Source organism: Cricetulus griseus, chromosome 6, assembly GCF_003668045.3.
Source record: "Cricetulus griseus strain 17A/GY chromosome 6, alternate assembly CriGri-PICRH-1.0, whole genome shotgun sequence".
NCBI lineage: Eukaryota > Metazoa > Chordata > Mammalia > Rodentia > Cricetidae > Cricetulus > Cricetulus griseus.
Genome location: NC_048599.1, coordinates 82,904,172 through 82,922,305, shown reverse-complemented (window position 1 = coordinate 82,922,305; position 18,134 = coordinate 82,904,172). Strand labels below are relative to the sequence as shown.

Sequence of the window (18,134 nt, the reverse complement as noted above, 5' to 3'; positions counted from 1 at the left end):
GAAGTCGTATAAATAGCCATAAGAAAAAGATACACAACATGGGTCACTAGAGAAACACAAAGCCAAGCAACAGTGAGACAGTGTCCCACATGCCCTAGGTTGGACAGAATCATCAGTGCAGATAATGACAGTGCTATGAAGACAAGGAGGATTGGAAACCTTATACAGCTCTGGCTGGCTGGTTCGCAGTGTTGTAGCCTTTGGGAATGGGTCTGGTGTTTCCTCTACAAGTTACAAAAGAATTACCACATGGCTCAGCAATGCCACTTCTCGATATAAAGCCAAGGGAACTGAAAACACGGGCTTCCACAAAAGCCTGCACTTGAAAGTTCATAGCAGCATGTTCAATACAGCTAAACATTAGAAATAATCATGACTGCCATCCACTGGTGACTGGATGAATCAAGCATGGTGCAGACACACAATGAAATAGCCAATGAGAAGAGCAGTGCCCCGTTCCGTGCTACAGCTTGGGGAAAGTGTGAAAACATGCTCAATGGAGGGAGATGGACACAAAAGGCCTGATCACACTAGCTTGAAGCGTCCAGAGTAGAACCAGAGACAGGAAGGAGGCTAGTAGATGCTGCCCTGAGCAGAGATGGCAAGTGACTGCTACTGACAGAATTTGTAGAGTGATAAAATGTTCTAGAATTAGATAGCAGTATTGATGAGAATTATACAATTCTGAATAAGCAACAACAACGCCCCCTCCCCGGGATTTAACACTTTAAAATGCTGGCTGTACAGTTTGTGAGTTACTATCACCTTAAATGTAATGAAGTCACACCCAGGAGCGCCCGGGAAGATGACCCTGTGCTGCTGAGCACAAATCATACAACCTTGCTTTGTCCTTGCGGAGGGTTAAGGAAAAGTACCAGGAGTTGACCAGGGCTTCTCACTGTCCAAACACTTGCTAAAGAAATGCTGCAGGCACTTCAGAGCTTGGCTCCAGGCCATGGGGTGGAACACACACAGGAAGATTCTGTCTTCTGGGGAGTATACACTGGCTTCTCAGAGTCCACATAGGTTTCTGAGTCTGGGATGCTCCGAGAACAAGCCTAATGCTCTCTGGGTGAACTAGCTCCTTGAGAGGCATTTCTATCAAACTGTGAGTTGTTCTCAGGTGTCACCTAATAAGACATTCTTTATGTTTTCATTTCACTCAGCTATATTTCTGGACACTTCTCAAGCAAGCAAAGGATGTTTCAGCTTCTTGTCTGTTTAAAACTCACTGAGCTCCCACCATGAAACAACTTCTAAACAGTCTGCAGCAAAGAAAAGGTTAGACAGGAGACCCACCACGTCCATGCAACCAGACCTTTCCCCTTACACCACATATAAAAATATGAGCCAACTAAATGACAAACCCACTATGGTAGTTAAAGAGCAGACCTGGCCTGTTCTCCATCGCAATGACAAAATCCAAAAACCAAAGAAGACAGGCTTTCTAAGAGTCATGATGCCACTGCACAAATGTCACCCTAGGAAAGTGTAGCCTGCAGTGGGAACATAATACAGGGGATCTGGTCCAGGGAAAAGAAAGTGTGGCCCACCTTTCCCCAACTAAGCAGTTTCAAGTTGAAACCTAAAGGATGAGCAGGACATTGGACTGATAGAGATAAGGAGAAAGATTGTCAGTCAGAGTTGGGAGATAGCTTGGTTGGTAAACTACCTGCTACACAAGCTTCAGGACCTGAGTTCAGATACCCAGAGACACTGTAGAAAACCAGATAGGTAGCATGTGTCTAGAGCACAGCCTGGGTGGGAGGCTGGGACATGAGTGGGATTAAGGGAGAGAGACAGGAAGATCTTTGAAGCTCATTGGCTAGTCAGCCTAGCCATATTGATGAGCTCTGGTTCAGTGAGAGACCTTTTCTCAAAAAACAAAAAGTGAAGAGCAATCAAGGACAAGACACCTAGGGTCCATCTTTGCCCCCCACGCACACCCCAAATAAACACATGCATACACAACACACACATATACACACATATCCACACAACACCCCCCAAAATACATACATGCACACCTAACACACACATAAACACACAACACACACATACACACACAACACATGCCCCACAAATATACACATGTATAGAATAGTCCTTTACACTGTGTGCATATATGTCACTGTGATTGGTTTAATAAAGAAGTTGACTGGTCAACAGCTGGACAGGTAGAGGTTAGGCAGGACTTGCAGACAAAAAGAGAGGAGTCTCAGGAGTCAAGAAGAGATAGAGGAGTCAAGAAGACATGGAGAGGAAGCAGGAAATGAACTTGCTGAGAAAAGGTACTGAGCCATGTAGCAAAGCATAGATAAAAAATATGGGTTAATTTAAAATGTAGCAGCTAGTAACAAGCCTGAGCTATTGGCCAATTGTTTATTATTAATAATAAGTCTTGGTGTGGTTATTTGAGAACTGGCTGGCAGGACAGAAAAGTCTGCCTACATATGGCACCCACTGTTGGGCAACACAGATCCACATAAAACCTGAGAAAGCTTTAAAAAAGGTTCCAAACACACAAAAATGGAGCCAAACTCAGCTTCTTGAGAATCTCCTTTTCTCGGATAGGCTTGATGCTAGTGAAAAAAAGAGGCATAGCTCCTTTAAGAGGTGACTTCCTGGCTCAGGCAGCATGGCTCTTTTAAGAGGCACTTCTACTGAACACTTAAATAGGGTTTATGAGCAGCAGGTTGTGCTACTCAGTGGCAGCACTGATCCAACAACTTCCTAGAGCTGGGGTGATAAATGTGGCTCCTGCTGGTACCTCCACCATGAAGCTAGGCTCCCAGGGAACCAAAGAGGAGCCAGATGCCAATGCCATTCACCAATGCATGCACTAAGCTGAGCTATGCCAGCAGCTAACATGGCAGTTTAAGATTTGCCTCTTACTATCAAAGAAAAACACAGATCCAGTTGGAAAAAAATCTAAATGGGTTACAGTGTGTTTAAAAATATACATAGGCTTAGAAAAGAGAAAGGGTATACACAGTCATATATTAAAAACAGTTTAAAAACAAAGTCCTTAAAAAAGGAGTAAAATAAAATAATAGTAATAATAATAATAATAATAATAAGCCACATAAAGATGGGAAATACACTGAGAGTCTGAATCCTACATGTTATTGTGTTATCTTTAGATTTTCTGATTGCTAATGAAGGAATGACAACTGTTACAACAAATCATTGGTTTATAAAAACTGCTGGGTTAAACCAACCTATATATTTTTAAAATGTCTTAACTCCAAAATGGAAGTCAAAAGATATGTTTCTTTGGGGAAGAGCTATTAGATTCATTTCAGGTTGACATGGATCAGGTTTGATTGAGGAAGACCCCCCGCCCCTGAAAATCTTGGGTACAGACATAAAGAAATAAACCTAGAAAAACTACAAAACACATAATGTATACTTGCCTTCTCAAACATAAAACAACAACAACAAAAAATCATCTTTGGTTATCTTGTGTACAATGCATAGCCTATACTTGTATTAGTACAGGTATGTATGTTACCTTTAAAAGTTGATATATTTTCAAAACAAGGGGACCAGACACCAATAAAAATGGATGATCCAGGTGGTCCAGTATTTCAAAATGCCTATGTTACAGTCTCCTCAGAATCCTGAATCCAAAACAGCTTCTAGGCTTCTGGCTGAGATGGTCCAAATTCACAAACTACTCCAGCCAAAACTTAACAAGTATCCTGATTTTCTCAGGGCTCCTCCAAAGATACAAGAGCCCACAAACAACAAGAAGTAGTCTAGAAAACAATGTCCACATTCCCCAAAGATAGACTGGATATTTGCCACCATTTAAGGGGGGTTGGCTACAAGTTGTTATTGGTCATAGTTAGGAAAAAGCTAGACAAAAGAGTTAAATTCAAAGATCTCTAAAGGGGGATATGATAGAAAAATGATGAGATAAAAAGGTAGATTATCGAATCTGCTTTAATCCAAAAAACAACTATTAATGTCAAAATATTTTACATTGGTATGAATTTTGGTTTATTGATACAAATTTAAGGTTAATTTTGTTATTCGGTATGTATGTTTCTGCTCTTGTTTGGGGTATTGTGCTTATGCAGCTCGTTTTAAAATGTAATGTATAACTAAAAATTACAGGTTAGTAGCTAGTCATCTATAATAATCAAACTTGTAGTCATATTAGGTTATATTTTCAAGGTTAAACAGATATATTTAGATAGATAGACAGATGGTCTTCAAACGCTTCAAGGACATACAGAATGTGGCATTTTATGTTTAATAACCTAAGGCTTTTCATGACAGTGAGTCACGTCTGCTCCTGACAGCACCAATTTACTTCAAAAGCATGGGATTAAATCCAATAATAAATCTCTAAATCTATTATCACAGCTCATCCAAATGATATAAAAACCCAGACACAAACAAAATGAGGAAAAACATACTCAAATGATGACTCACAGATCACATTCAGTCCAATTTGAATTAAACCAAGCAAGAAAAAGCAAGCTGTCTAGGCATTAAAGAACATCCATATGGAGTTTGCTTTCATTGTGACAAAGTTAGCCATGTGGGCAAAGAAACTGCCCGACCCTCAATTGCTTCCAAACTTTGCCAACACAAGGTAGGACAGTCCTTCAAAATTCCCTGCTTCTCAAAAATGCCTGACAGATATAGTAGGCCTATAGCCAAAGATGGATGCCTCAGGGTTGCAGAAGAACTTTGGGTGACTGTCTAGGCAGCCAGATATCCCTGTTGTTTGGTAACATTATACCCTTCTAGGGTCTTTGATTGAGTTGAAGACTAAATAATTAGACTTTAAGTTTTTCTTAGTTATAATAAAAAGATAAATTAGGCATAAAACTTTAGACTCACAAAGATAAAATAAGTAATAGAATATTTTCTTTAAATTTGCCAAATAAAAATGGCCTGGTTATTGTACCTACAATTCTTTCTTGATAAACTGTTTTTGTTATATATAATTTTACTATGTTAAAGCTCAAACCTTCCTTTTTTAGTTAGTCAAAAAGGAAGAAATATGGAATATTCCTTTACACTGTGTGAATATATGTAAGTGTGATTGGTTTAATAAAGAAGCTGATTGGCCAATAGCTGGACAAGTAGAAGTTAGGCAGGACTTGCAGACAAAAGGAATATGAAGAAGGGAAGGAGTCTCAGGAGTCGAGAAGAGATGGAGAGGAAGCAGGAGATGAACTTGCCATACTGGCCAAAGGTACTGAGCCATGTGGCTGACCATAGATAAGAAATATGGGTTAATTTTAAAATATAAGAGTTAGCTAGTAACAAGCCTGAGCTATTGGCCCTGCATTTATAATTAACAATAAGTCTTAGTGTGATTATTTGGGGACTGGTTGGTGAGACAGAAAAGTCTGCTTACATGCAATGCACACACATGCACACCCAACACACATGAACATGAGTACACAACACACACACACACACACACACACACACACACACACACACACACGCACAACATATACACACACAGAGGAAGAGTTCACAGAAAAACGGGGAGATTAAAACCTGTTCCAAAAACTGAAGGGAAAGTCCTTCAAGAGAAGACTTACAAGGAAGACAGTGGCCAGACACCAGACAGCTGTGACAGATTCAGGGAAGTATGGCTTTATCTGGCATGCATTAGAAGGGCAAGACCAGGCTGGACAGTAGGGAGATTAGAGTCAGGGACACAAAACAGGATTTCACCCAGCATCCCAAAGGAGATGGCCGTGGGCTGATGCAGGCAGATCCAGAGGAAAGGGAGCAGACAGATTCAAGGAACACTTCTGACATGACAGACTTGTTAAATTGCTGTGGAGCAAGATGGGTGGGGTAGGCCAGAACACTCCAGACTCTGGCCTGAAGTAGACACCTTGCTTGCCAGAGGACCCCACATTGCGCCTTGCAAGCACCCACACTCTGTAATGGCACACTGCCAGACTGAGCCACCTTACCCTGGTGCTTTCTCTGGGAGAGCCACCTCGGTTGACAGCGGGCTGAAGACAGGAATGCTGACATCATAGCCCTGCCGGTAAGTCCAAGTAGAAAAGCCGCCACCTGCCAACAACGCCCTGCAGAGAAAAGACTTGGGTAAATATTGAGAAAGCAAGGTATTCATGATAAATGCCATGAGAAGATATGGCAATGACTGAATTAATAAAAACAACAGATAATATGAGAGCCCCTGTGCTTGAGAAACACCAAGGCACAAGCTGCTTCCCATCAAGTAACAACAGCTATCTCCACTGCCTGAAGTCTTTCCTTACTTTACAAAATGTTTACTACATTTTTATTTTTTGGTGTGTGTGTGCATGTGTGTGTGTGTGTGTTTGCACATGTGCATGCACCACAGTACATGTATACAGGTTAGAGGACAAGTTGTGAGAGTTTGTGCTCTCCATTCACCATGTAGGTTCCTGGGTAGAACTCAGGTCATCATGTTGGTGACAAGCCCCCTTACCCACTGAGCTACCTTGTAAGCCCCTGTGCTATCTCCTTCAGACTCCACTGACCTCCCTGGAAAGCCACACTTTATCCTTTTTAAAATTTCTATTTTATTATTATTTGTGTGTGTGTGTGTATGAGTGTTCTAACTACACGTGTACCTGCAGAGGTCAGAAGCAAGCGTGGGATCTCCTCAGATTTGAGTTATGTAGATAGTTGTGAGCATCCATATGGGTGCTGGGAATCAAACCCAGGTCCTCTGGAAGATCAGTCAGGCTCTTAACCACTGAGCCAGCTCTCCAGCCTCCATACTTTGTTCTCAACACACGCACAGCAACAGGAGTAATAGCAGGTCTATAGGAAGACTGCTATAGGCAGTCATTCCTCACTCTCTCTTGGAGTCTCATAGATCCCAGGCTAGAGACAAGGAAAACAGTGGTGGCCAACAGATGTCACATCTCACACTACATCAGCCCAGACTCTCCAGTCCCTGGACCAAGCAGCTCTCCCTCTGCCATCCCAGGGCTGTGTCACTCACACAGCCTCCACCAGCTGCCACTGTCCTTCCCAGCCTGGATCTTATTAATCCAATCCCTAATTGGGAAACCAAGCCAGGCTGCTCCTTAGAGCCTCTCTTGGAGTCTGTGGGCACTAGCATGCCTTCTCCCTAATTAGAAAACACCAACCACATTGTTTTAACTGGATCCAACAAGTGCCATGATGACACTTCATCAGACAAAGGAAGCAGGTGTGGGTCACCTCCCTTCGGCTGTTGTTCTGTTCCACGGTCCCAACCCATCAAAAGCACTTTCTGGGCTGATTTTGCTATTTGCACACACCTCAGAGTCTGAGCTCAATGTCTGAACCGAGAAAATACATTTTTTTCTTTTCAATATTGACTGCTACCAATCCCCTCCACACCCTGATGAAAACTTACATTCCCTTCTAATGTGGCTAGTGTAAGATCAGAGATGTTCAAACCACCCCTGGAAATCCCACTCTGTTTGCTTAAGCACTCTGAATCCAAGCACTAGCAACTGGGGTAACAAGCAGGCTTGAAACCTCTCCAGGCTCCTGTCTTCTTCTAAGATGTAATGATTAAACCCAGTACCAACACACGCTCTGATGTTCTCCTGATTAACATGCAACACTGAATCCATCCAACATGAACTTGGGCGGGTTCCATGGCTGTGATGGCAAGCAGACCCTGCATGGCCAAGGCTGCTGTGCAGAAAAGCAGACGTGGGCACTATAGACAGGCACCAGGCAGCACAGGTAAGCCAGCATTGTGGGTAATTAGGCTGTTACTGTCTGCCTACAGGAAGGAGGGGGTGGAGCAAGCTTCCTTTCTCACATCAACCTTCACTGTTATTCCATTATCCTGTCCTTGTGGCCCCAAACATGTTGTTATATTGCAGAGGCATGGGGCAGGTGTACAGATACATCAGAGAAATGTGTCATGTAGACACACACACACACACACACACACACACACACACACACACACACACACGTCATCTCTGGTTGTGATCTCAGAAAGAACCTTGATGGCAGGAGGTCAAACTGTCCTCAGGCCAGGCCTGTACTGCAGATCCTCCCCTGTAAGCCCCAGCCTCTTCAGCCAGCTTCCCATGGCATCGCCAGCTGCCTCACTCCACAGCACACATGTTTCACATTGACTGCAGAGCAAATTTCTGAGCAGGACATTCTGTTTTCCCATCACAGATCCCCAAACTGGAGCTCAGTTCCACAAGTGATGGAATCAAACACTTGTGGCCAGGAAATCTGAGTTGGTGATCCTGACAATGGCAAGCCAAGGGGTCACTAGGGAAGGTCTCCAGCCCAGGGCTTTCCAGGGCTTCCTGACTCTAGGACACCTCCTCTGTCGCCAATGCTGAGCCTTGCTCCCACCACTCTCCTGACTCCCATCCACACAAGCTGCTCACAGGTCTCCCCACTTCTGAACACTCACAGTGCCAAACACAGGCGCCTAGTAGTTTATCAGTTTATTTAAAGAAGTATTGTTGAGCACATGCCTTTAATCCCACCACTGGGGAGGCAGAGACTGGCAGATCTTTATGAGTTCAAAGCCAGCTTGGTCTCCTTAATGAGACTCTGTCACAAAAACAACCAAACAAGCAAAAACAACAATTAAGAAGAAATATTGTTGAACAGAGCAGAGTGGCACATATCTATAATCTCAGCTCAGAAACCTGCCTCTGCACATTTTGAGAGTGAGGCTACTCTGTACTACTGAGGTGGGAGGTCTCAAAAACACCACCAAAAAAATACTATATGGCTGGAGAGATGGCTCTGCAGTTAGGAGTGCTTACTGTTCTTACAGCAGACCAGGGTTCGGGTCTCAACATCCACAATTGTCAATAACTCCAGTTCCAGGGGATCCCATGCCCTCTGGCCTCCAAGGGAACCTACTCACATGAGGTACACACAAACTCATGCAGGCACACACACATACTTAAATAAAAATAAATCTTTTTTCTAAGTACTGTTAATATTTTAGGTATGATAATAGTGTTATAGTTAATGTGAAGATCCACACAGGAATGTTTGCACATGTAATGCTATGAGGTCTGGAATAGCTTCTAGATAATTGGGGGAGGAATACATTCAGAACAGATGGACCAAGACTGGCCAGGAGGTGATGAAGATCAGGCTGACGGTAGGGATATAGAGTTCACTGTGTTATACCCCTCCTCCCTTGTATAGTATTAAAGTTTCCCCAGCAAGTTCAAATAAATGAATATATACACCCATTTCACAGCAGAAATACGTACAAGACATATTCAAAGAAAAATTAATGAAAATCCAAGGTAGTAATATTCCAGAACACACCTGAGAAAATTAACATTAGTTAAGCATTAAAGAGGTCCAATATGCTCCCACTAAAGTTAAGTTCTGTGTGTGTGTGTGTACACAAGCAAGAAGAGTAAGCATGTACCCTTCTCTCTCTGCTCTTCCCTTAGGATGTAACTGTCTGCTTCACATTCTTCTTGATGCCCTTACAAAGACGGACTGAAGCCACCAGCTCCCCAAAGCTCTTCTGTCAGGGTGCTCATCACAGAAACAGGAAACAAAAGTAAGACACTATTCTAACAGTGAGGGCCTCTCGGTGTGTCTCTGTCTCTCCCTCCCCCTCTCTCTGGAGAAAAATTGAAAGGAGCATGCTATTTAGTTTGATTCCTTCACATTTGCATGTGGTTCGACTCTTGTGCAAAGTACCTATGTGTTACATGTACGGTTCCTAAAAGTTCTAAGGGAAACAGGAAACAAGCAACATAAAAGCTACAGTTAATGTTTGGAATACAGCTCAGTGGTAGACCACTTGCTTAGCATGCTGAAGACCCTGGATTCTAATTCAGTTCAGATCTTTGCATTTCTTTAAGCAAAACGCCTTTAATCCCAGCACTCAGGAGGCAGAGGCAGGTGGATCTCTTATGAGTCAAGGCCAGCCTGATCTACAGAGCAATTTCCAGCACAGCCAGGGCTGCACAGAGAAACCCTGTCTCGAAAAAAACACAAAACAAAATATCATATAAGCAAGCACATCCTTGAGTTTAGACTTCAAGGATCTAATCTAGCCCTGTTTTCTAATTCCAGAACAGACATCCAGCTCCAGCTGACGCTATTCTACACTTCTCTAAACACACAAGCAAGGACAGAGGATAAAGACTAAAAACAAGCCCATGACTCCTCCCACACAGGCATCAGAGTGAAATGTACTGCAGTCAAGACAGAGGCCAACTACATGCTGATGAAAACAATTTAGCCTTCTGGTCCTGACACCTAGGAATCAACTACTAAAACATCAACATTCTTCTGCCCACTTGGCACCTTCCCACTTTTAACACTTGATTAAAAATAAAAATCAGTCTCAGCGAAGTGAAGTGTCCCATTGGGCATGGTGGCACACGTCTTTAATCCCAGCTCTCAGCAGACAGGCAGGCAATGGAACTCTATGAATTCAAGGCCAACCTGGTTCCATGCCAGCTCAGTCTACATAGTGAAACTATGGTTCTTTTTTTTAAGGTGAAATGTCCCAAACAACAACAACAAAAAAAACAAAAAATAGAAATGAGCCTTCTGAAAGCACACCCCAGTGTAGACACTGCATCCTAACAGCTCCTTCCCTCTCTTAGAACATCAACAACTATTTGTGTATCAGTGAGGGTCCTGGATCCACATACACATAGCCTGTTTCATTTTAACGCCAGTGGAAGCAATCATACCCTTAACGTTTATGTGATGTTAGTTTTCTCAATTCTACAACCTTGGAATTTGATTATCCTTCCTTTTCCTTCCTTACAAATTTCCACTTTTGTCTGGGTGTCTATAAAAGCAGCTCAGTCAGGAGGCGAGTCGGGGATTGCTGGGGAAGTGCTTGCACAGGCTTGTGTGCCACACTGCCCTCTGCTGTCCACAGGGCTCTCTACATTATTATGTCTTCTAGGGATCATCCTACTGTCGTACAGAAACTCAAAACTGACTTGAGATACCCACTTGAAATACAGAAGATTCAGATCAGCCATCTGGACAGACATATGACACAGTGTATATTTCCACGGATGGTAACCTTAGCCTCTGAGATGACAGCTGGTCTCAAGATGAGAACTGTCAGTAACATCCTACAAGACTGGAATAAATGAATGTGCCCACACACTCTTGTAACCTTCCTGCAACCTGAACACTGCCCTGAGCTGGAGCGGAACTTTCTGTTTTCCTCAAAGCTGTGAACCAAACACTAATAGAAGTGACAAGCCCAACACCTCATTCTGGAACTTTCCAGGAGCCTCGGGCTAACATGAGTAAACCGATGCATGAAAGGGCAGGGAAGTGTAATGAATGAGCTCAGAGTCAGGAACAAGACCGCTGGCTACCTCTCCCCACTTCTGCCTGTTTAGTAAGCTTTACCAGAAAGGAAGAAACAAGGGAGAGGTGAGTGGGGACAAAATGTAAAAATGGGAAGAAAATGGGGAAACAAAGGAGAAACTGGCTGATCCAAACATAAGCAATGATGCCCTGAGCACTCTGGCTTCAGGTACCTTTGGACATCTACCCCTGTCCTCTCAGATGCTACAGGACCACTTTTGGTAAATAAGTCCCAATTAAGAAGGCTTGGATGTGAGGGGGGGGGAAGGGATTGACACGTGAAGTAAGCTTGTTCCTAATTTGAATAAAAAAAAGGAGGAGGAGGAGGAGGAGGAGGAGCATGGATGGACACCATTATCCTGATCCTAACTGGCTTGGGAACTGGATGCTACCCTTGAAACTGACACAAGCCCAGACTAGGAAAACAAGGCAGTTCTTAGAACTGTCCCAGGACTCCAGCTCCAACTGTTTCCACAGGTTTAAACAGCTTCCGAATTTCTGACTTGAGGGAAATGCCTTTAGAGGGTTTTCTAGCTTAATAAACAATTCTGATCATAAAATATATTCCAGAAGGTTTCAGGAACCTAACTCCTTTCTTTTCTATCTATCTATCTATCTATCTATCTATTTATCTATCTATCTATCTACCTATGTATCTATCTATCTATCTATCATAAGACAGGGTTTCTCTGTGTAGCCCTGGCTGTCCTAGAACTTGCCGTATAGACCAGGTTGGTCTCAAACTCATATTTATGTATTTATTTGTTTATTGCAAGAGGGCTTCTCTGTGTAGGCCCGGCTGTTCTGGAACTTGTTCTGTAGACCAGGATGGCCTCAAACTCAAAGATCCCCTGCCTCTACCTCCCAAGTGCTGGGATTAAAGATGTGTGCCACCACACCTGTCTAGGAACCTAATTTCATAGGAATAAATGATTCCTATTTTACTTACCTAATTCTCAGAAATCCATCATGGGACAACCTCCCAAATGCTCACCTGTCTCTGGGGACATCCAGGGCAGTGTTATAATCTGGGGGACCTCCAGGCAACATGTTGAACAGCAGGTGATTTGTTCCTCGATCCCACCTATTGAGAAAGCAAACAACTAAGAGGATCCACACTTCAACCATGAAGAAATGAGTGTAGGAAGACACTGGATCACACGGGCAAGCAGCCCACACCTGCAACAGTGCCACCTGCTGGGACACAGGGGTAAGTAGCCACAACTGCAAGGCCTTGCAGGTGCAAAGAAACTTCTAAAATCCCAAAGGGACAACAGGTTAAAAAAACAAAAACAAAACAAAACAAAAACTGGAGAGATGTGTACTTCCAGCTCATCTGCTACACAACCATTTCTGATCACTACACATAAAAAAAAACAAAGAATCTGAAATGCACCTAAATGCTCAAGAAGCAAATGGTTAGGAGTACCAACTGCTTGCTCTTCCAGAGGACCCAGGTTCTAATCCTAGCACCCACATGATGGCTCACAACCATCTATAACTCCAGTTTTAAGGGATCCAATGCCCTCTTCTGGTCTGTGAGGACACCAAGCACACACACGGTACACAGACATACTTGCAGGCAGAATGTCCATACACATTTAAATAAATAAAAAATCTAAAAGAAACAATAGTAAACAAATTATAGGCAGCTGATTAAATGTATTACAGAACATCCATAAAATGGAATGGTACAAAACCTCCAAAATTATATTAAAAAGTATGTGAGGGGCCAGGGAAATGACTCAGTCAGTAAAGTGCTTGCTATACAAGCATGAGGATCTGAGTTCAATTCCCAGAACCTAGATAAAAGCTGGCCCAATAGAGCATGTCTGCAACCCCACTGCAGGGGAGGCAGAGACTGGAGGATCCTTGGCTCACTGACCAAATGGGGAGGCTCCAGATTTAGTGAGAAACCTGTCTCAAAAAAATAAGGTGGAGGGTAATAAAGACACCCAACACCAATCTCTAGCCTTTGCATAGACATCGTGTGTGTGTGTGTGTGTGTGTGTGTGTGTGTGTGTGTGTGTGTGTGTGTGTGTGTTAAATTATTTGGAAAGATATGCACAATGCATTATAAGAAATGAAGCTTCACCAGGCAGTGGTGGCACACCCCTTTAATCCCAGCACTTGGAGGCAGAGGCAGGCGGATCTCTATGAGTTTGAGACCAGCCTGGTCTACAAGAGCTAGTTCCAGGACAGGCTCCAAAGCCACAGAGACACCCTGTCTCAAAAAACACAAACAAACAAAAACTGAGAAATGAAGCTTCTTTGGAGTATGATCACATTATGCCATTTCTGAACAAGAAAATAAAGTTTATAGCTATACACATGGAGCAATTTCATACCAAAAAAAAAAAAAAAAGACTGAATAATCCCATTGAAACAGTGATAGCAGTTACCTCTTAGAGGAAGAGTACCGAATAAATCTTACATTCCTTTTGCTGAGCTGCCTTTTAAGGCTTTTCACAGTACACAGAAGGACCTAAGTTCCTGGGGTAGGAGGCTGTGCATTTTAATCTATGAAGAGAAGTATAGGAGGACAGCCTCCCTTAGTTCTAATGTCCACGAAGACACAGGCCACCACAGCAGTAGCAGAATGACAGCTCTGAGGCTGGCACTCACAGCACAGCCCTCCTGCTACACATCAGTCACTCATACACTTGTGAGCTGAAGCATCTGGGGCCAAGTCAACGGGAGGCATGCCCCTGCCTCTCCCCTTCCCTTAGATCATGCCTTGGGCTCTGGTGACTAGGTGTCAGGTACCTGGAAAGCTGGGCCAGAGCCTGTGCTGTCTCCTTGATGCGAAGCGGGCTTTGGTTCAGCACATCAATGGAGGGGACAAACAGACAGGCCCGGCTGATGTCATCCGTGTAGTAGTCACTGTCTGAGATAGCTGCTAACAGTTCGTTGTACTCCCGGGAAATGGTGCTGCTCACTGGGACACCTGCATCATCCACGTACTTTTTCAGAGGATAGATGTACACCTTGATTTTGTTCTTTGGGTTGAAGCCACAACGGTAGACGTCAAAACATGTGTGCATTCTACAGCTGAGATCCCCCCGCTCTGGGATAGGGCTGGCAGCTGGCAACCTGACCACAGGCACTTCCTTAATGCTGCGTTTCTCCACACCCCCATCACCGGAGGACTCGATGGAGTGGGGCCAGAACTGAAACACGCCTGTGGCAATAAGACCCAGGAGGACAATGGAGAAGAGGGTGACATAGTAGAACCGGTGCTTGGTCTTCATTCTTGGGATGAGGGCAGGACCCCGAATATTATACTTGACTGACGCACACATAATGACACAGATAGCCTCTTCCTCACACGCCTGGTCACCAAAGACAAAAATGAGAAAAAGCAAATGTTTAGGATGACAAGTGATACCCTGAAAAGGATTGGATTGTTCAGCTTTTAATATGTTTATTTAATTCCTCTCTCTCCCTTTTTCCAAAACAAGGCTGGCCCTGAACTTGCTATGTAGTTAATTATGGCCTTAAACTTTCGATCCTTCTGCCTCCATGTCCCAAAAACTGTGATTATGAACACAGTGCACCACACCCTTATATGGTGTATCAAAATGACTAGAATATTTGATACTTCTGATATATACAAATATGTATTTTATATAGAGAATAAAATTTATTTCATATTAATGTTATAGATATATGTCAATATACAATATAAAATTATAGTTATGCCATATTTAAGTTCATCTTTTAAATTAATCCATTTCTGAATAAGTATTTTGCCTGTATATATGTCTGTGCACCATGTGTGTACCTGGTGCCCATGGAGGCCAGAAAGGGGCATTGGAGTTACAGACAGTTGTAAACTTCCATGTACATGCTGGGAATGTAACGTGGGCCCCCTGGAGGACCAACCAGTGCTTTTAACTGCTCAGCCATCCCTCTAGCCCCAACCCTATGTATATTTACTTAAGCACAAGCTAGGAAATGTTGGGCCCTAGGAAGGAGATGTTGACCAAAGAAGAAAATTCTAAAACAAAATAACTATAGATAATTATTTTGAAACATTCACCTGACCTAAAATGATGGTTTACCTGGACCAAAATGATGCTCAGTAGCTCTAAAATCAGTTTTCATTCATTCACTCACTAATAAACAACAATTGAGCCTCTACCAGATATTGTGGCAGGGACAAGGCTGAGCCTACCTAGAGGAGCCTTCAGCCTAGTGAGGGAGAGAAGACGAAGCCAAGGGATACAGAGTGTGATGGGTCAGGGGCATCACAGAAGAACAGCCTCCGTCTTTAACTCTAATGCATGTTGGTATCTTATAATGAAAGTAAAGGCTGGTCCACTTCAATGAAAAGATTATACAAGTGAACTGAGCAAGAGAACCGAAGTAGGGGGAAGAGGGAGGGCAGGGAAAGAGGAGGGAGAGAGAAAAAGAGTGTGTGATCAATTCAGATGCCAACAGCTTCTGTCATCCACACAGAAGCACAGCAGCACTTTTGCCACCCACGAGCAGAAGCCCTGTCCCTTCCCTGCAAGACCCCATGGTCCACCACTTGCACAGACGGCATTCTGACACTTCAAGTTTGTCCCAAAAAACCCTCAGTTTCTGCAGCTGTCCTTGTGGGAACTCTTACTACACAGGCATTTGTGCAACCAGTGGATGGCACTCTCAGACATCCACACTGTCCCCATCAAAGCCTGCATGCTCATTGTCACTCTATGTCACTGAGTTTTCACGATTGGTTACACAGCAGCAGAAAAATCAGTAAGTATCAAGGGCTGAGACAGAGAAGAAATCGTTCAGTGCTCAGCTAAAAAGGCAGTATATGTCAACTACATGGCTAGTCTATGTCAACTTGACACACAAGCTAGAGTCATCTGGACAGACAGAACATTAATTGAGAAAATGCCTCCATAAGAGCGAGCTGTAAGGCGGTTTCTAAATTAGTGATTGATGAGGTAGGGTCCATCCATTGTGGGTGGTGCCATCCCTGGGCTGGTGGTCCTAGGTTCTATAAGATAGCAGGCTGAGCAAGCCATGGGAAACAAGCCAGTAACCAGCAACCCTTCATGGCTTCTGCATCAGCTCCTCCAGGTTCCAGCCCTATTTGAGTTCATGCCTCATGATAACAAACTGTTATATGAAACTGTGAGTGAAATAAACCATTTCCTCCCCAACTTGTGTTTGGTCATGGCGTTTGATCACAGCAATAGTAACCCTGACTAAGACAGGCACACTTGCCCTGAAGACCATGACATAAGGTGTTTACCAGGCCGATTCCCACAGCTCATGCCCAGGTGCTATGGATGGGGCACAGCCTGGAGTGTGATGGGTGGCTGCTACAAACTGCCCAGGGATTACAATGAGCCACGCTGGCATTTCATGTGGAAGCCCCAAACTACAAAGGGCCCCTGATCTGCCAGGGTAACTTCGAGTACAGTGGGAGCCCAGAAGTCCTCAGCAGGCTTATCAGTCATTTTCACTTTGGCTAAATAGAGTGCCCCCACCCACCCACCACTCCATATACTGGAAGACTTTCCAACCTTGAATATTGCAATTGCAGTCACTGCCAGTCCAGGTAGGAGGGGAATGTGCCATAGTCAGAAGTGATTTCACTCACATCTCTGAGACCATGAATCAAAGTATGTCAAGGAATCAGGACTAACATGCAGAGGTCTATCTATTTTAAGTTTAAAGAGTATCATTTTTGGAATAAGTGTGAGCCATATGCTGACTGACCCCATGATGGGAACAAGGGTTTCAGAGTTATCACTTCTCTGACATCCTAACAGTCACCCCACTGGCCCCAGGCCCAGTGTGTGCAATGGTTCTGTCTCCCTGGGTGGCCCCTAGAGTTTGCAGAGGGAGAGTTGAGGCAGATATTGTACCCCACCAGCCCATGTACAAAATTTCTCAACAAGCTCTCAAGGTCTACTTCAATCTAAATCAGTAGTTACAAACACCATAGGGTAAGCACCCCAGGGGGACTTGTGGCCCATCTCTGCAGGTCATCCTTGTTGGTCTAAATTAGAGTTGGAAAATCCACCCTTGAACAAGTTGGCCATAGGTAGCTTAGTGTGTATAGTCAGTTTGAGACCTTGGCTAATTGTAAACAAACTCCTTTCATACAGTAGTTCCCGACCTTTCAAGACAAGCTATGAAATACACTTTTTGGCCAGACCAGATAGGCTACCCTTGGACCTTTTCCACACTCTCTGTTCCCCCAAACCCAATTCTCAGGGTCACCCCTAGCACTGCAACAGAACACCAGCTGCAACCCCCCTCCCTGCTGTCCACACCCCCTGTGGATCCCACAGACCATCCCCCCTGACCTTCCCTCCCCACCTTGTAGCTGCATACCGGCCCCCAACTCAGACAGCCATTCCCTGCTCAACCACAGGCCATATCCCCCAGAAGACCAGGTAAGCTGACTGTGGACCTTCTCCACTCTTTCTGTTCCCCCAATCTCAATTTTCAGGGTTGTCCCTAACACCATAACAGACCATTTCCCCCCTGGCCTCCCCTCCCCCCAACCCATAACACCAGCAAGCATTCCCCTTGAAGACACCAGTAAAACAGAAAGCACACAGCCAACACATGCTCTGAAAATCCAGAGAGGGAACCGAAAGAAAGAAATAAAACAGCTATGCAAAAAAGACAAACCCAAAAATCAGCAGGTAGACCTATAATCATCCCAAACATAAATGTCTAGAAGCAAGCACAAGAATGCAATCAATAACAGCCAGAACAATATGTCTCTACCAGAGCCCAGCTATCCTACCATAGCAGGACCCGAATATTCCAACATAGCTAAAGCA

The 18,134-nt window shown here is 43.9% G+C and overlaps 1 protein-coding gene across 7 annotated transcripts in view; it reads right to left on the bottom strand.

Annotated features, from left to right (window-relative positions):
* Ext2 (exostosin glycosyltransferase 2) overlaps positions 1-18,134 on the bottom strand; it is a 138,801-nt gene that overhangs the window by 115,058 nt on the left and 5,609 nt on the right. For all 7 annotated transcript variants that reach the window (XM_035446092.1, XM_035446095.1, XM_035446094.1 and 4 more), the window contains 3 exons: positions 14,101-14,666; positions 12,329-12,418; positions 5,958-6,074 (listed from right to left, as the gene is read on the bottom strand). In XM_035446092.1, the coding sequence (XP_035301983.1) occupies positions 5,958-6,074; positions 12,329-12,418; positions 14,101-14,636 (743 nt within the window). In that variant the 5' untranslated portion in view covers positions 14,637-14,666. Of the gene's footprint in view, positions 1-5,957; positions 6,075-12,328; positions 12,419-14,100; positions 14,667-18,134 lie in introns of those variants that run through there.